This window comes from Musca autumnalis, unplaced genomic scaffold (assembly GCF_047663935.1).
Source record: "Musca autumnalis isolate F117 unplaced genomic scaffold, ASM4766393v1 scaffold_1, whole genome shotgun sequence".
NCBI classification, from domain to species: Eukaryota; Metazoa; Arthropoda; class Insecta; order Diptera; family Muscidae; genus Musca; species Musca autumnalis.
The window spans coordinates 282,014,624-282,034,643 of NW_027411644.1; the positions used below are offsets into that span (position 1 = coordinate 282,014,624).

The 20,020-nt window shown below is 40.2% G+C and overlaps 1 protein-coding gene across 3 annotated transcripts in view; it reads left to right on the plus strand.

Moving 5' to 3' along the window:
• The window catches only part of Bruce (BIR repeat containing ubiquitin-conjugating enzyme), a 36,886-nt gene that overhangs the window by 4,423 nt on the left and 12,443 nt on the right, over positions 1–20,020 (plus strand). For 2 of the 3 annotated variants that reach the window (XM_073961445.1, XM_073961446.1), the window contains exons 4-21: positions 6,907–8,620; positions 8,688–8,929; positions 9,010–9,231; positions 11,267–11,651; positions 11,722–11,982; positions 12,051–12,217; positions 12,287–12,525; positions 12,621–12,738; positions 15,847–16,781; positions 16,845–17,060; positions 17,118–17,329; positions 17,767–18,032; positions 18,096–18,274; positions 18,415–18,651; positions 18,716–18,865; positions 19,032–19,146; positions 19,226–19,294; positions 19,376–19,815. In XM_073961445.1, the coding sequence (XP_073817546.1) occupies positions 6,907–8,620; positions 8,688–8,929; positions 9,010–9,231; positions 11,267–11,651; positions 11,722–11,982; positions 12,051–12,217; positions 12,287–12,525; positions 12,621–12,738; positions 15,847–16,781; positions 16,845–17,060; positions 17,118–17,329; positions 17,767–18,032; positions 18,096–18,274; positions 18,415–18,651; positions 18,716–18,865; positions 19,032–19,146; positions 19,226–19,294; positions 19,376–19,815 (6,167 nt within the window). The remainder of the gene's footprint in view (positions 1–6,906; positions 8,621–8,687; positions 8,930–9,009; positions 9,232–11,266; positions 11,652–11,721; positions 11,983–12,050; positions 12,218–12,286; positions 12,526–12,620; positions 12,739–15,846; positions 16,782–16,844; positions 17,061–17,117; positions 17,330–17,766; positions 18,033–18,095; positions 18,275–18,414; positions 18,652–18,715; positions 18,866–19,031; positions 19,147–19,225; positions 19,295–19,375; positions 19,816–20,020) is intronic. The other variant, XM_073961447.1, reaches the window with a different exon arrangement.

A 20,020-nucleotide genomic window follows, 5' to 3' on the forward strand; every position in this document is an offset into this window, starting at 1 on the left:
AACAATTTTAATTCCTGACTTTGAAAAACGAAAAGTTCTAGGGCAGAGAAGGCATTCGACAGTCGATACGTCTGGAGAGCTGCTTAATCAACAGCGACACCAGGTAACGTAATTTGGTGACGGTGTGGGTTCGAATCCTTGGCTTTCCTTTTTCACTTACAAAAAATTTCCGATCATCAAGCTTAACTCTAAACGAGAAAATTAATAAAAATCATTAAAAATTATCTTCGCCCTAACAGGCAAAATTTCAAAAAAAAACCTAAAAAAATTTTTTTGATTTTTTTTTTAAATTTTAAATGGTGTAACTTATTTTTTAAATCAAACCTTGAAAAAATATTTTTTTATTTTGTGGAATTTGTAAAAAATAAATCGTGCAGTTAAAAATATTATTTTCGACACTGTGGAATTTTTAAAAAAAAATGTTTTTTTTATTATGGAATTAAAAAAATGTTTTTAAAAGATCACGGAATTATTTTTTATTTAGTAGCATTTTTAAAATATATTTCAATCAGTGACCCTTTTTAAATTTTGAATTTAAAAAAAATTTAATTATTGGAAATTTTTAAATCTTATAATTTTCAAAAAAAAAAAAAAAAATATATATATATATCTTTTTAAACTTTGAACTTTTTATTTTTTTAATATGAAATTTAAATTTCTGATTTTTAAAAACAAAATGTTTTTTCAAATTTTGGAAATTTCAAATTTAACGAATTTTTCAAAATTGAAACCGGGAGTCAAAAAATTAAATGTGTTTTTTTTTAATTTTGCAATTTAAAATAATGCCTTCCGTGTATTATAATTTAAAATAATATTAATAAGGCAAAAGTAAAAAAAATTAAAATAATATTGTTTAAATCGTGAAATAAAAGATATATTTTTTCATAATTGAATTTTAAATCTTTTTAACCGTTTATTTTTTTAAATTACAAAAAATTAAAAAATCCTATTTTAAAAATCAAGATTAAAAAAAAAAAAAAAATAAAATGGTTTCTTTTTATTTTCGGATTGAAAGCCAAATGAATAGAAACAGGAGATACTGATCAAAGGTCAACTAAAATCATGCGAACAGGATAACAAAAACTTAATTCAATGATTTAAAAAAAATATGTTTTTTCACAGACCCACTATTGTTCTGTCCGGTCTTGTTTGTACCTTTGTTCTTGTTGTTGTAGCAGCATAGAAACCTACGTCGAAGCATAGGTTTACACCTTTGTTGGATGGTTTATCTCTACCCACTAGCTTAGAAAGTGAGGTAGTTGAGGAGACTTCGTGTTGTAGGCTTCTTAGAAGTCTTTTTCGGAAGACTGATCTACCCACATTGGTCGAACACTTACCTTATGCATTGAGGAGGGGGATCTGATGGCTGCAACACCTTTTAAAACATCATTTTTGGGACTTTGTTGTCACCTCCACATTTTCCTTTGAGGTAGAGTGTTAACTGATGGCCTTGACACCAAAGTTGGGGCTGTGCCATAGTCCCCAAAACTATTCTGTCACTAGAAGAGGCGATTCCACCCACAGTCGTCATCTCCAAAGGGATCTCGAGAGGGATCACTCCTGCACTTGATGTGGGAATTTTGCTGATAGTATCTTCTAGGAAGTGGGTGCCACCGTGGTGCAATGGTACGCACGCCCGCCTTGCACGCAGAAGGTAGGTGGTTCGATTCCCCGGCCAGGCAACACCAAACATTTTTCAACGGTGGCAAAATACACCACAGTGAAATGTTGGCGACATTTTCTAAGTATTTCAGCCTTGAAAAACTTCTCCACAAGTGGTGTCTTAAGACACGCCGTTCGGACTCGGCGATAAACAGTAGGTCCCATATCATTGAGCTAAATATGAATCGGGGTGCACTCATTGATATGAGAGAAGTCTCCCTTGTCCCGTATGGGATGTTGTGGAACAATGTTTTGTTTTGTTGTTTTATCTTCTAGGAAGATGAGGATAGTTCCTTTCGAACTTAATTACAAACTTGGGGTGCGTTCTTTGTTCCTTACCAACTTGGCTTTTCGGGTTTATCCGACGCTAACAATGGAACAGGTTCGGTTCAGCCTCGTTACCAACGATTTGTTTTATATGCTGCTACAACAACAACGATTTGTGGTAAAGTATCCTGACTAGAGGTGGATACATGGATCACTGTTTTGTACATAGCTTCCTCCTATTTCGTCAATGATAGATTTTACCAAATTTCTTCACTGAAACTTTGGGGGTCTTTTCCGGTGGACGAGGTTGAGGAACATCCTCTGTCTATTTAAACTGTTGTTGTTGTAGCAGCTTCTACAAGTACATGTAAATCTTTACTTTATTGATTCGGCTCTGCCTCCAGCTCCAGGTTTAGAAAGGACGCCACCTGAATAGGATTCGTCCAAAGAGAGTCGGGTTGGCTGGGCAGTTAAACAGGTGCTGCGTAGTATGCGGACTGGTGCACATGCTGGGCAGATATTCTGTGTGCCATCAACCTTGGCCCAGTAAGAATTGAGGAGGCTGCATCGACCAGTAGTGGGGTTCTGTAACTCATTTTTGCTATTATCGATAATTGTCGGTAAAATGAAAATGCTTATAATTTCGATAATTAACGAAATTTTTCGGTAAGTTAACGATGAATAAAAAATAGTCGCTAGCCTCTACGGACACGAACAGTGATGCCAAATTTTCTTTCTGTTTGTAGTCATAATTCTGCGATTTAGTTTTACCGATTTTTGTTGGTAACAGCAAAAATGAGTTACAGAATCCCACTACAGATCTAAGTTGTGCCAACACGACTCTCGTTTGTCTTGGCAGCTTTTGTTCTTCTGCTGCCACGGCTGCCACGTCGAGGACGATATTCGCACTGTAGGCTGCCAGAGCCTCTGCAACCGCATCAGTGTGAATGTCTCTTAAACCTGCCTGGTATTCACGTTGATCTAGAGGTTCTCTTTTATATCTTTGGACCTCTCTCTCCAGATCTCGATAATCCTCCCTAACTTGCCTGGGGGTGATTTGGGTGGTCTTGCCTATAGCATCCAAGCAAATACTGCATCGTCAACATCCTGTTGTGTCGACGCACAGGAAGGATCTTGGTCTCCTCATGTAAATGGTCCACTGCAGACATGAGGTGACACCCTGTAGCTGCTCTCAGGGCAGCATTCTGGCAGTTTTGTAGTTTATCCCATTGAGTATAACATACGTTAGAAATCCACGCTAGCGCCGCATAGCTTACCACAGACCGACCTATGGTGTTGTGTGTGGTTAACAAGGTTTCTTTTTCCGCACCCCAAGTGGTAGGGACCTGAGGACCTTGTTCCTGTTTCTCAGCTAATCGCAGATAATTGTAGTATGCTGGGACGACTTATACATTCTATCGAATGTGACCCCTATGACTTTGGGGTAGTTTGAGGTCGGAATAATTGCACCGTCGACCTGCACATTCAGTGGGAGCTTCATTTGCCCCGTCCATGTGGTCAACAGTGTGGCTGTGTTGACTTAGTGGTGGATATTTTCATATTCCTCGCGTGAAAAAACTCTACAAGATCAATGAGATAGGCATTTAGCCTGTCACAAACGTTACCGATGTTGGGACCTGGCGCCATGAGTGTACAATCCGCGTACGTAAATAACTCAATGCCGTCGGGAGGGCGTGGAATTACAGAGAGGTAAAGGTTAAACAGTCCCGGAGATATCACCCCTCCTTGGGGAACTCCCTGCTTCACCCTACGGGGTTTGGAATTCCTGTCTCTGAATTCCACGTATGACTGGCGACCACACAAATAGTTGATGACCCAGCGTTTCAGACAAGGCCGGAGTTAGTATTCTCGATATCCTCGAACAGCCTAGCATGGCTGACCGTATCAAACGCTTTGGTCAGATCCAATGCTACCATCACTGTTCTGTGACATGGTTTGTCCTGGTTGAGTCCTCGTCCAATATATGTGGAAATGGCGTGCAGTGCTGTTGTGGTACAATGCTGCTTCCGGAATCCGTGTTGATGATCCGCAACTGAATAACACGTTCTGATGCTGGGGAGGAGTAATGCCTCGAGTATCTTTGCTACTGGCGATAGAAGTGAAATCGGCCTGTATTACTCACCTTTACTGGTATCTTTGCCAGGTTTCAGCAGTGGGACCACCCTGCCCATCTTCCAGGCATCGGGAACTATTAGGGTCGCTAGCGATAAGTTGAGGACCTTGCTTAAATACTCGGCTCCTGGGTCATCCAGCTGTTTTAGCATCACCATAGAAATTCCGTCAGGTCAAAGCGCTTTGCATCATTCATCGTAAATTGTGGCGGTTCTTCCTCGGCTGGAAGAGATCGCAAACGACGCAAAACACTTCTCTTCGCCCGGTCGCTATCCGGGTGCTCGATAAATTGGCAGCAGAAATAGCCAGGGCCTCGGATCTGTCGCAGCCACGCCGTTAAACATGACACATGTCCGATCGTCTCCCCTACCAGGGTTCGATAGCGCCTTAACCGTTGTCCACAATTTATTACAGCCGACTCCAATGTTGCAGCACTTCAGATGTTCTAGCCACTTTTTCCGCTTGTGTTCACCGACTAATCTATTGACTTCCATTGTCAGTTCCCTGACTCTGGGGTCGTTAGGGTTCTTGCGGCGAAGCTCATCACGCTCATTAGCAAATCCCGTAGCCTCTGCTGGGAAATTGGGTCTTATTTCAGGTATTCGACCAGCAGGAATAAAGCGAGCGGCTGCAGCAGTGATGATGTCTCTGAATTTCATCTCTGCTACCCGAACATCGGAGGGATTGGGCAGTTCTCTGAAACGTTGATTAGAGAACTCTCTGAAACCTTGCCAATCCGCTTTCCCATGATTAATGAAAGTGCGGCGTTCACAGGTTAGGAAGTCTGGTTGTCTGTTTATGGAGATGAGGATTGAGGGACGGTCTGACTCAAGGGAAATGACGGGTTGCCATGTCACGTCATTCGTCAGACCGGGTGATACGATGGATATGTCAGGCGAACTGTGGCAGTCTCCTCTAATCCTGGTGGGTGCGTCCTCGTTCGCAGTGCAGAATGTGGAGCTATCTATTTGCTCAGCCAGATCTGGTCAGATTTCTCTGATCATTCCCTAGAGCTGAATGCCATAACTCATGATGCGCATTGAAGTCCCCTAGGACCAGCCGGTTATCACCTCGCAACAGAAATCTGATGTTAGGCAAATAACGCTGGGCACAGCTATTGACCGGCGGGATATACACATTCAGCAGTTCTATCTCGGCGGTTCCACACCTTACCGCTACCCCCATACACTCCATGTATGGGTCCCTAGAGTCTAGCTCAGGCGAGATAGGTCTGTACTGGCAAGACTGGTGCAGTAGGAATGCAAGCCCTCCACCCTCACTTCTCGTACGATCCTGGCGAAGAACGTCACAACTCCGAAGACTGCTGTTGTTGCTCAGCTTCGTTTCCTGGATCGCCGCGACCATAACATTTTTTCGACTCATAAAGTTCACGATCTCATTGATCTTGGTTCTAAGACCATCGCAGTTAAACTGCAGGAATGTCACATCCTCAGGAACTGGGACAGCAATACGCGGTGTTAATAGCTGCGGCTGATACTGCTGTCGGGGAGATTGCGGGGGAGTTTCATAATCCGATGATGTTGATGGTGAAGACTCACTGGAGTTCATGTTGGTGCAGCACGAAGCAATATAAACCCTGTCATAATACTCCCAGGGTTTATATTGGGAGTATTATGACCCTGTCATAATACTCCCTCGACGGCCCTATGTTCCAGTCGGAATTAAAAGGACTATATATATATATATATACATATAATACTCCCTCAGGAAGGTCAAGTCTGAACAGTTCCTGAAATGCACCCATCCTCGGCACCCGTTACATCTCAATGACACCGACCTATGGTGGATGAGACGTTGACAAACGGTGCAAAACCATGGTCCGGGGTTACTTTCAATCCCGGCACGGACCAAAAAAATCCGGAGCAGGCATTCCGGGACATGCCGCTCCCAAAATAAAAATAAAGACGAATACGAATAAGTTGTTGCTGAGGAGACGGCCCCTGGCCGAGAAGATGATTCCTCGGGTTAATCCGGTACATAGAACCGGCCGTCGCAGGAATAATTCGAATTACAAATGGAATAATTCCAATTTCAATTGGAATAATTCGAATTACAAATAGAATAATTTGAATTTCAAACAGAATAATTCGAATTACAAATAGAATAATTCGAATTTCAAAAGGAATAATTCGAATTACAAATGGGATAATTTGCAATAATTCGAATTACAAATGGAATATTTCGAATTACAAATAGAATAATTCGAATTACCAATAAAATAATTCGAATTATAAATGGAATATTCGAATTACAATTGGAATTCTCGAATTACAAATAAAATAGACTAATCCAATTACAAATGAAATTTTACGAATTACAACTGGAATGTTTCGAATTACATGTGAAAATGGTGTAGGCCTTAATCTGCATCTAATTACATTTTTAACGTTTGTGGAGGAGTTACAAAAAGAAGTGGAACTTAGATTTACTACATCCTACCCGAGATAAGGGACCCGAAAGCTCCTATTTCGTTAAAAATTTTATATGGAGAAATTTTAGAAAAAAATGTACTTTCCAGCTAGAACTTAGTATGTACTCATGGTGGAGGATATAACAGATTCGATCCAGTGGAATGATGTACCGCCCTTACGACTTGCTTTTGTGTTAAATGAGTCATTGTTTGATTCGAAATCAAAAAAATATGCCGCTTATTGGAAGTTTATATAAAGTTTTTCCACAAAGAAAAACTTTAAATCCAAATTGGGAAGATTGTTCAGATTAACATCCCTGACAATGTTTTTGAAACTTCCATATATTTATATATCTTTTATTATGTATCATTATCCTCATCCATTGTCGTCTACGCCGAATCATAATATACAGCAAGCGGCGATCCTTCTTCTTCTTCATCATCAAGCAACAATAACAACAACAATAATAATAATGAAACTCATCTTAATAAGAAATATCATGATGAACGTGATGACACCAAAACTCAATGTTCAATTTTTGACAAATATTTAGATGGACTTGATAGCAATGGATTTGTCGCCGATATAGTACCAGCCACAACACCCGAGGTAGTTGTTCCCGCAACATCAGCTGATAAATCGGATTCCGTGTTGGATTTTAATGATGCCTATCTAGAGGCTGAATTTAAGAAAATGGCTGAACAATTTAACGATTTGAATAGCCTATTTGATTATGAATACGGACAACCGGTGGAAAACAACTCATTGTCTGGTGTAGGAGGAGGTGGTAGCGGTGGACCAAGTGTTAATGCTGATGACATTGAAATGGACGCCAGTTATTTCAAGGAAAGTTTATTGACAGCTGCCAAGAATGTTCAAAAGACGAAGACAGTCATGAACAACGACAGCACGGTAAAGACCAACAATTCCCCTAATCCCGAGACTGGTGGTGGTGGGGGAGGTGGCGGTAATGGGGCAACACCAAAGCCCAGTGTCAGTGAAGATATTGATTGTATCGTGGAAAGTTGTTGCATACTCAAGCGCAGTAATGCCCTGAAGGGAGACTTCCAATTGTCCTCCGAGGATGAGCTGGTTGAAATTGCAGAAATCTTACCAACCAATAGCAACTGCAATCAATTACTGGTTAAATTGGTCAAGACCAAGGTGCCGGTGACGCGAAGCAACAAGAATCAAATGATCATAACAGATGTCATAAACACTGAAAGCGGTAATGATGAACACGAAGATGATGATGATGACTATGCCATGAACGAAGAAGAACCAACCATTGGTGGCCAGTTATTGCTCTTCGATTGTCTCAATGGGGTCATACCGAATGAACACAAAATAGCCATGACCTTTTCACGTCAAAATTATCCCAAACAAATTTGTATGCTGCCAAATTTCCAAACAATCCAGATCGGCTCCGAATCATCATCGGTGACAACAAATTGTGGAGCTTTTTGTGTGGTTTGTGCCGATGGCTCAATTGAGATTATCTCATTGGCAGATTTTCAACGTATCAGTACCATCAAGGAGGAGAAACATCATTTCACATCGGTGGCCTATTGTCGTAGTTTGGAGAGGTTGTGTTGTTGTACACGTCGTGGTTCATTGATATTTTACTCTTTGAATGATGCCGATAATGAGTCGGGAGATGAAATGATTGATATCGAAGAGGAGGCTTGTCCAACTGCGTTGAGTGGTGGGGGAATTGGGCGTTGCGTTACGGATGGAGTAAGACCACAAAAGGGTGGGGAACAACAAGGAGCAGAAGGCCTCCCCAGCATGGATGATTTACTTCGGTATACAACACCAACTACCACCAGCAGTGGTTTTACCACTTCCATAAAAGTAGATTGTGGTTCGGGTATTGCGGGCTCTGTTTCTCAAGCTTCACCCTCACCTTCATCGACATCCATGAATTCAGCAACAACATCCAATCTTTTGGCCTATCGCAGTGGAGAGCTAACGCTAGACGATTTGCGTACCCTCTACTCGCTGACACAATTTGATGACAAAGTTGTTCCATATACAGCCGAGGTGCCTAGTTGTTGGAATGATTTGGTACAAGCGCAAAAGCAAAGAAAACAATCCCAACACACATGGCGTTTACACAATGATGCGTAAGTATTAGAATTTATTTATGTAGGGAGAATTTCGTAAACATTTTTTTTTTGCATTTCATTCCAGGACCACTTGGGATGAACACATCATTGAAATAAATCTATTGCTAGCTGCAACTTTGGGTCACATTGACTTGAAATTTTCCCTGTACCAGCAGTGCCATAATCCGGCTGCCATTCAAGTAACATTGCTGAAACAGAATACCAGTGGTTTTGGTTATCGCATGAAGGGACCACATTCCAGTTTTAAACATTCATCAGCTGATGTGGGTGGCGGTTCAGGTGATCAACCCTCCAGCAGCACTGAAGGTGGGTTAAAAATTTCTGTTTTATTAAAACAAAAATTGTGCAAATTATTTTAATTGTTTTTGTTTTTTTTTTTTTTTTAGGAAACAATGAAAATCCCGTATTGAATGAGGAATTTTTACAAACGCACAATGCTGAAATTTTGGCTGGCCCCATTGAATTATCATCGTGCATAGATTTGTGTGATCAGGGTGGCACTGTTATTTTAACATCGCCAAAGCTTTTCAAAACACGCACCCGTAATTTTTTGCTACACATCAAAACAATGGGTGATCCGGCCAAGGATGGCCAGTGTAAAACAAGAGGTATGTTATTTGTTTTGTGTACCCTCAAATATAATGGAGGGTCTACATACATTTTTATTGAAGGTAGAACTTTAATTTATGTCGGATAGTAAATTTTGGTAGAGTAAGAATTGAGGCTTCATATCACGGATCTAGTTGTGCTAAAGTCATTCTTTTTTGCCTTGAAACTTATTAAAAAAATGCTGATTTAGAAGTAGGACCAATCTCACTAAATCACATTGATATTTCCTGACCGAAGATCCAATCCTGCTTCAGGCAACTTCTTCCTTCTCTTCACGGATTTTCGACTTATTGATTCGGAATTCCCCATCGAGAACAAAGTAACCCCAGAGCATGCTTCGTTCCGTTTATCATCCACCATAGGTAGGTGACTGTGAGATGCAACGGCGATAGTTTACGTTGGATGGTTGATGAGATGGTGAATTTTATGATTTGAAGAAGGATGGATGCGCCGATTCGAGAAATGAAATAGAAAACACCTGCAGTCTTCGGAGCAGTGGTGGATACAACGTGCTTCGTTTCTGTCTTGCGAGAAATGGATGCGATGCACTTGCACAAGTTTGTCCAGTACAGACCTATCTCGCTTAAGATTGACTCTAGTAACCTATACTTGGAGTGTATGTGAGTAGCGGTCAAGTGTTGAAACGCTGAGATAGAACTGCTGAATGTGTATATCCCGCCGATGTAGCATCTTGGCCCTTTGTTATTCACCTAACATCAGAAAGGTGATAGCCGGTTGGTCCTAGGGGGTTCCAATGCGCATCATAAGCAATGGCATTCATCCGAAGATCACAGAATAACGCTGGCAGAGCAGATATATAGCTAGAGACATTGCACCGAGAACGAGGACGTTTACGCCAGGATTAGAGCATCCCTTGTCTGACGAATGACGTGATTTGGCGGTTGGACCATCTCCAGGACCATAAGCTAGTGACCCCAGACTCAGAAAGAAGGGGCTAGAGCAACTGAAGTGCTGCAACTTTGGACTCGGTAGCAGCAAATTATGGACAAATGTTAAGACGTTTTGGAACCCTGCGAAAAAACGTGATGGGACTTCTGTCAAGGTTCTGAGAAATCCGAAAAGGTGCACGGGATATTTTAGCCGACAAATTGTTTAGCAACCCGAAAGCAACAGTACCACCCAGTTTACGGCGCAAACGAGGCCTCAACAGGCCGGACCACAGAACAGCATTTGACCGCTCTAAAGCTTTTGACACAGCCATTCTAAGCTGTTCCATGGTGTTGAATGTACTGACCCACCGCTTTGTTTCAAACTATATGTGTCAAGTTCACAGTTAATGAAATATTGTTAACTACATACGCGATAGGTAGACCTGTGGTAAGGTATGTTGCGCCAGTATGGTATGCCAACGTAAGTGGTACGCAATGGAAGAATACACAAACCTGGCAGAATGCAGCCCTGAGAACTGCAACAGGATGTCTCCATTTACATGAGGAGGCACATCAAAATGTTGTCGATGTAGTATTTGCTTGGGAGCTATAGCCCAAATCATCCAAATCATAATCTTGTGGAGAAGTACCCCAGTCCAGGCATATCAGGAAAAATCTCCATGATCTAGAGAGAGATTCAAATATATGCAGGTATATAAAAGGGAACCTTTGGAGCAACAGGTCTGAGTAATATTCATAATGATGCCTTCACGGAGGCTATTAGAGCGGATGGTATAAATACCGTCCTCGGCGATCAGCCATCACCCTCCATGGCGGCACACCAAAAAGATCTGCCCTAACAAACGATAGATTAATAATGTGTCGCAGAACATCTGCGAAAACGGGCCTCATGATGCGCTGCACCTGTTAAACTTCCCAGCCAAACCAACCCAACTAACTCCCATATCGTTATGGATAAAGTCTATGTAGGTGTCATCATTTTAAACTTGGAGTTGGAAGCAAAAACCGTTAAATAAAAATAATAAAAGCGAGTACATGTATTTTAGCTACTACAACAACAAGAGAGATTTCAAAAATTGATTAAAATTTCTAAATATTTTCGTTGTTTATTCCCCCTTTTCAGGATGTGATTGGTTACATGAAATCTCAATTTATGTACGTGGCGTAAAGGCCCAGTCGCACATTCCCAATGAACGTCTTCAACGCATTGCCATGTTGGAGAGTAATCAACTGCTCGATAATCTCTTCAAAATAATAAGCAATGAAAAGTCCTCAATGTTGGCACGAAATTATGCCCTCGATATATTAACATGGATATGTTGTATACGTTTGAAACGTTTCCGTTCACCAAAATCCGAACGGCAAAAGGGACAACCCATCTTGGCCCAACAACTTGAGTGTATATGCCAAGCAGAAAAGTATTTGGAGAATACCTTACGTTATTGTATCATACACAGTAATCGGAGTATGGCTCATAAATGTGTTAAACTAATGCTGATGTTGACAGAGTAAGTGGGAATGAAGGACGTTTTGCTGAGAGTTACGAAGGCTACGAATGTAATTGTTTTATATTTTCAGTGGTTTTTGTAATTTACCAGCCAATAGTAAAGGATCTTCCAAGCTGGATGTGGCATTGCGAAATGCCATTGCTACCACCTTTAATGAATTGCCATTTGCCAAACATGCCAGTGTCGTACGTTGGTATGTTATGTTAGCCTGTATAACATCAACGAATAAAACCTACAATGGGATATCGGAAATGTGTGTTAAACTATTGGTGGATATATCGGAGGAGATAAAAAGACGTTGGGATCCATATGGTGCATTAATTGGAACAAGGTAAATTACAGGGAACTTGAATAGTGATGCAAGGGATGCTAATACTTTAATTGTAACTATTATTTAAGATTTGGCCTCTATGGTTTCCCCTTTGAACCGGATATCTTTGACTATGACCTACCAAATGTAAACAAGAATAATGTCAACTTTTCTTCAACCTTAATGAATATTATACGAAACAATGCTGGTCTGGTACAAGCGGCCGGCATTGACATCAAGAAATTGTGTTCCATAGGTAATGTTTTTTTAAATTCAATGCATGAATCACCCTCGTTAATTTGTAATGTTCTGTCTTGCCCCCCAGATGGTGTTGATTTTCGCACTTTTCCCCACTTGATAAAATGTAAAAGTGTTAGCAATCAATTACGCGGCCTATTAGAAGTAGAACAGTTACATTTCAATTGTGCTGCCACATCGGAAGCTACACGTATCGACAATATGGATACGGTGTCATCTAGCGCCAGTACATCTAATGTCAATATGGATGATTTGCTAATAGCCCCTATGGTGGTTGAAACTGTCGATCAAATGTATTCGGATAAAGTAAGTTTGAGAGATTATTTTCTTCGTATATACTGAATAATAATGTTTTGAATATATTCTTAATTTTCTCCCTCTCTCTCTCTCTCTCTTCTTAGATGAATGATATTCTTAATAATGTCAAAAACAAGGCCAATAACTTGGTTGACAAAACAAAACTGGAGAAGAAAATGGATGGCTCTGAAAGTACTTATTTGAAACCCAATGGCATAGGACGTAAGTAAATGCACTGTTTATATTTCTAGAATAATTTTAATGAGTTATTAATGGAATCCTAACAATTATCAGCGATATCCTACAAACATTCCAGATGATCAACGGGAGGGATATTTCTACAATATCAATGAGTGCAACTCTATTATATTTTAACTTAATGATATGGGGCAACTTTTATAGTCAAATTCGAAGGGTTTTTTGAAGAGTAATACGATACCAGTTGTAAAAAAATATACAGACGAAATATGGCTCTCAATTTGCAGACGTATTTGTTCAGCCACCGCCAAAATATGACGTCTTATCAGTGTACGAAACTCATGATCTTTTGAGTGCAAGGCGGGCATGCTCACCATTCCTTGGTATCCTTTGATAATCTTCTAATTATTCTGCTTTTCTAATTTTCAACATCATGTTTTATGTCCATTGCATTTCCGTCTTGAAGTTTTGCAATTCACTTCTGTGGAAACTGCCATGAGACCACAGTTATCATTACCACTGTTGTTGTAACCCCTACTTGCTAAGTTGTATCGGTGTTTGAATCAAAAATAAGAAAACGGACCGCTACCACTGGATGTGTTCATAGTGACTCTAGTGGCAAGTCTGTAGTATTTGCAGGTCATGCGAAATGATGTCGTGTACGAACGTTGCCTGCCTGCGTTGCCTTCAGCTCATTTTGTAAATCATCATGTGAGGGTTCTTTGGGGGATTTGGTTGAATTATTTGGTCGAAAATAAAATCTTTTTGAGACGTCTCTTTCTGAGAGGGTTCTGGTGCAACTTGCATTAATGTTGGTTTGGTTTTAGTATGCCAGAAAAATGTCATCCGCAAACATAAAGGTATCACATCGTTAGAACTTGTGTGAATTGGCAAGTCATTTACACGATGTTAAGACGGTAGCTGTGGACTTTGGGACAGATCATTTTAGATTAGGATTTTCGAAGGTCTTTAAGAATGGGGAGATCAATTGATTGGGATCATCGATACGCAAAAGTTGAAAAGTAAGGGGAATGGTACGTACCCCCACTTGGGTTGTCCCTTGTTTGTTTTTTCTGGGAGGAGATTTGTGTCCTCGCAATTCGACATAAGACTGTCTACAGGTCATGTAGTTTCCATGACGTCCCTCAAGATAATGGTATACTTTCGACAAGTCTAGCGCCACTAATACAGTTCCTTGGTGTGGTCTTTTGCTGTCTAGTCCTTCTGTGATCCTAGTGGTAACTTCATTGGTGGATGTCGTCGTGCTCCCATATATCTCGTATGGATCGTTGAATGGTCCTACTTTCAACTCCATGGTTAAAATTGGCGCCAAATGGATAGGATGAGTCCAAAACGAAATGACAGTTAGATAAGTTGTTGTTGTTGTTGTAGCAACGCATATATGTTCGTTCGTGTATTATTTCAGTTATCAAGTTCCTCTGTATCCAGACTCAAGAATTCTGCAACCTGGACTGGTTGCGTCCATAAAGAATGAGGAGACAGGTGAGTGGGGTTAGCTGGGCAGTTGAATAAATGCAGAGTATCGTGTGGTCCCAATCCACATGCTGGGCATATGTTGGGTATCGTCAATTCTGGCCCAATACGAATTGAGGCGGCTGCATCGTCCGGATCTTAACTGAGCTAAAACCACTCGTGTTTGCCTTGGCAGCTGTCGTTCTTCTGCTGCGATGGATGGGGGATGGTTTCCAAGTACGGCATTCACACTGTATCTTCGTACTGCTTGCGCAACCATGTTGGTGTGAATGCGATTCAAGCCTGCCTGATAGGCTCGTTGATCTAGCGGTTCTCTTTTATACCTTTGGACCTCTCTCTCTAGATCATGAAGGTCTCTCCTGACGTGCCTGGGTTAGATAAGTAGGTTTGTCTGCCTGTTGAATAGCTCCAGAGCACCGTTGTTGCTTGCATGGTAAATGTTCTACGTTGTACCAAATAGGAATTGGTTCGACTGCAACAACTTGAACTTTGTCGAGGTGGCTGTTGTTCGTCCGCTGGCATGGATTGTGGGTGATATCCGTGTACTATATTCATATGATTATGTTGTTCGTCCGCTGGCACGGATGGTGAGTGATATCCGTGTACGGTATTCATACCATTCGCTCTTACAGCCTCCGCGACTCAAACCTGCTTGATATGCCTGTCGATCTAGATATTCTCTTTTATATATTCGTACCTTTCTTTACATCATGAAGATATTTCCTGACATGACAGGGCGGTGAGTTCCTCCTATTCACTAGATGTCGATTTGGATGTTTTTATGCCGACGTATCGACAAAATATTAACCTCCTATTGCAGTTCTCAGGGCTGGCGTCCCACAGCTTACCACAATACTGGCCTATCGCGTTGAATCGGGGTAACAAAGTATCTGCTCCCCGAGTGCGGCCGACAGGGGACTTGAGGACCTTATTCTTACTTTTCATCTTCTCGCGGATTGTTGTAGCATTTGCGTATATATCACCCCTCCTTGGGAAACTCCCTGCTTCACTCTAGAGGATTTGGACTTCTTGGAATGCTTTTCAGGGATGGAAGCAAGAGGGGCAAGAGGGAGATCGAACAGCAAAATTTTACCAAGTGATCTGGGATTACCAACTGAGTAACTAATAACTCCATGACTGTTATCGGGTATCACAAGTCTGTTGTATCGACTTCAATGGATGTGGCAGAGATCGTTGCAATTATCGTTCATCGAGCTGTATCGCGTTGTCAGAGATATAAGGATGAATAAAAAGGCGTCAGAAAAGTAAGGGGATATTATTCAAGCCATCATCAATGGAAAAATAACGTTGCTTGGGAAGTCATAATTTTTCTGGACTCAGAACCCCTTGTCTTCGTATTCAGAGATCTCAAGTTCATTTCCTCTGAAGGCGAACTTCTCTAAACCATTGAAAAGCGGATTGCCTTTACATAGTTTGCTAGCAGTAGGGTAGACGCCGTCCTTTGCAAGTTAAGATTTGAATGAGATAGGAAATATATCGGTAGGCACATTTATATAGAACGAATACCACTTCGAAATTCTTTTTGAGATTCAAAACTTCTCAATTAAAATATAAAAGAATTACAACAAATTTTAAAAAAATTATCAATTTCAATATATTTTAATTTTATAATTACAGCCACTGTTGTTATCAAAAACGACACCTTTGAAGCTGAAGACAGCTCATCTAAAATAAAAACCAATTCCGCCAGTGGTAGCAGCGGTAGTGGCAGTGGTGGATCTTCATTGCCTAAATTTAAATTCATATGTGAATATATTGATCAACAATTGGGTTCGAATGTAAAAACATCAGCTGAAGCTGCCGATAACAAAGATGATAGTGAACAACCGGCTGGAGAAAAATCAACGAATGCTGTTACTGGTGGTGACTGCGCTGCTGGTGATAATTTGAATGTAAACTCTTCATCTTCCAATGTATTCCCATGGCACAAACTATTGTCGCCACCATCCAAACAAATGATTGTTATCGATCGTATGCATTCGGGTGCTCGTCGATTTGTGGTATTGGATTTTGGTTCCCCAATCCTCTTGACGGATCTAATTATACCAGCCTGTGATGAATTGGCTTCGTTGCACATTGATATATGGTGTTTTGATGAGGAGACCGATTGTGTTCGCTTGGTGGTGGCCCCCGATATTGGAACAAAAACCTTGGTGCTTAGTGATATACAACCACCACCCATTTGTCGTTATATGAAAATAACTATTATGGGTCGTATTGGTATGTCATCGACCAAATGTAAAATACCATTGGGATCATTCTTTGGACATGTTATCATCTTGGAATCCGATGGTTATGGTGATATGTTTATGAAATATATGGGTCATAAACCACAAAATATACAAGCACAAATTAAGGCCTTGTATTCGTTACACGAAGATGTTCATTGTCGCTATAGCTTGGCCAGTTGTAAGCTCTTGGAGCTGCTAACGCCGCTGCTTAATTCAGATGTTTCAAATGTTGCTCACATGCAGGCCTTTATTAATAAACAGCGCAGTGAAGATGATACCAATGCAACAATGGAGGGTGGAAGGATTACATCTATTTATGAGGTAATGGGTTTTGGAAACAATGTTACAAGAAGATTTGTAAATTAATCAAATTTTTGTTTATAGGAATGCATTGTTCTGCAGCATGAAATCAATGTTATACGTAATGTCATCAATCGTTTAGAGTCTTCACTGCAACAACAAACTGCAGCAGGTGACAACAATGAATCGATAATGGATAACTCAAATGCTCTGCGCACAGCATCTCGTGATAAATTACGAGTTTTGGGCCAAGCTTTGATAGAAATTCTATTGAATTTCTCCATAGAGTACAGTTTAAAGGTAGGTTTTATATTTTATATTTAAAAAAGGTTTGATAATTCTCATTCCACGTTTTAGGATATGATGGCAATGCAACAGCTGTTCACAGTGGATGTTGCAAACATGCTTTTCAACTCATTTGTTGTGTATGGAGATGCGCACATACAATTGGCAACCTGTTCCCTGTTGGTTCGCATGTGTTGTGTTCAAAGTTGGTGGGGTGATTTCTTGGCCAACATTTTCTGCACCTTATTCTCATCGCAAAATAGTAAAATATTTCCACAGGATAGGTAAGTTGATTGGTCGAAAAGAAGCATAATCTTTATCAATATTCAGTAGCTTTGTAACAATTGTCGAACTGTTTTTGTTTTCATTTATTTTGTGGAAATCTTTTGCATATGGGAGGCCTGGCCCTTAGATCGGCCACAGATTGTCTATTCAGTAGTTGTCAACAGTCGTGCAGTTGTTTGCCCCCAATATGAGCCTTACCTTCCACCGAGGTCACAATTGCAAATTTAACATATTTTTGTGCCTATGAAAACTGAATATGACACCACCTCAGCTCGGCCCATGGCACAATAATATCATTCTACTATGGCTCGGCCGGCCATAGATTTGTTAATTTTACAATTGACAATAATTTAAGAATATTGTTACTGGATTCTGTTTCTCCCTATATAAATAATGTAGAAATTTTATAAAATAATCTATTTTTGCTTTCTTTCAGAATCTTCTTTTTGCTAACCTATTTGGGTAGACGCAGTATATCCATGGGCAATTGTCGTTCCATTGTTATTGATGCAATCCTAAAGACATTGGCCAAACAATTGGCACCAATTTCGCCACGTTACCAAGAAGCTACTGCCTCTGGCTTGAATATGGCCGATGCTGAGACATCATCTATCGGCAGTTTATGTACCAAATCTGATTTACAACTTATAACATGGCTGTTGCTATTCCTGTCGGTTTGTTTGGACGATAGGAAAGACAAATGTAAGAAATATCCACATAGGTTTAATGGTAAGAATAGTTTAGCTAACAATTCACATCTCACAGCTGCCAATCGTTGGGACTTTATGAGTTGTGAAACTGATTTTGCCAAGACACGAGGACAATCCTCAAATAGTTCGGGCAAACAATTGAGATGCTTTAAGAAGCGTATTATTCAACAGAATAAATACAGCGTACAACCCTATGCCGATTGGGGCAAGAAAATCTATATGATCCAAAATGAGGTAGGTGTGAGTTTGTGGGGGGTTTTCTTAGCGAAAATTCCCCGCGATAAATAAGAAAGTGAGAAAACTCACGGGGAAGAATAACCCCCTGTATTTTTTTTTAACGAAAAGTCCATATTTTAATTATGAATTTTATTTAGCACCCTGGTATATTTATGGAGATTACTGGCAAACCAAAATCTTCGAGTAAGAGCAGCAAAAGTAGTATGCTACCCAAGCCCAGCAAGGAAACCCCACAGGAGCCTGAAAACAATTTCGATAAAGGTCTCAAGAATATACGTTTGAACAATATATTGATTGTGATACGTGGTCTAATTGCACTACTGCTAGAAATGGATTTCACCTGTAATATGGATCAATTTTTATTGACATGCAAGGTACGGCGAAGGTGGCTAATCAATGTAAACCTTAGGGGCCATTAACTATGTGTGTCAATTTTAGGTCATAGCCCGTTTGGTGTCTGCTTGTCGCCCAGCAGTCCAATTATCCAAAATTATTACCATAAATCAATTGGAACATTTGATACGCATGGCCGTGTGGAATGATCAGCAGCAACCATGGGCTGTCCATGCCATAACTTGTCTATTGCAGGTAAGTATTTTAATTTAGGTCATTCAGCCTTATTCGGAACATAAATATCCCATAAATTTTGACACTCCCTGTCGCTTCAACTTAAAGGAGAGAGTGAGAAAGCTCACGGGGATTAACTCTGCTAATCAACATTAATTAACTTAAATATAATTTTTAATCTCTTAAGGACCTTTTGGATGCTGATCGCCATTATAAGGACAATGATGCAACACCCACAAATGATGGACAACGGACACTGGATAGTTTCCAAGAAACAAAAGATCTTTTTGCCGATTATACATGTGAGTTATAGTTATTTGCTTAATTGCCTCCTGCTTGGTTATGGTTTAACTTATAATGCTTACTGTGTTTTGTAATTAGCACTCTACATGTCCCAAAATATGGGTACCTCACAATCAACGAGTAGCGGCGAGATTCCCTATTCGGACGGTGAGAGAGTCTTAACTAATAACATTTCATTTTGCCATTAAACATGCGAAATAATTATTTTCATTTAATATTAACTTTCAGCTGTAAAATATCCCTACCTTCCATCGTTAATTGAATGTGAGGATACTGAATTTGATGATATATTAAATGACATTGATGTCATGGAGCGCAGTAAATCATCGTCATCGGTTACCAAAAAAGATAACAGCAATATGAACAAAAACACCGTCAACTATTTTTGCAAATCAATATCCAGTGCTATGGATTCACGTCTCGACATTGGCCTCGATTTGAATGTTGAAACTGATTTGAGACGAATAACAATGGTCTCATCTTTGGACATGTATTCATCATTGCCACAAATAGCAGCAAGCGAATTTAAAACAACATCCCCTGAAGTTGCTGTGTGGCCGGATTATATAACCGACATGTGGTCGGGACCGGAATATAATTGCGGTGTCAACACCTATACCATGTTTAAGAATGTATTTGATTGCATATTGGCCGATTTACATTTGGAGGTAAGTGGGAAAATATAAGGATTATGTTTTTTGTGTAGACAGTGTTAGTTGGGACTGTCAGTGGAATAATTTGGCCCACTGTTTATGATACCGTCTCCACAAACGGCTACCAAAACTTCTTCTTGTCACCTAGGAAAATTATTATTGTTATTTAAATCAGGGTTCTGTACATTTAGGTCAACCACTCCTGTTACTGTTGGTATTT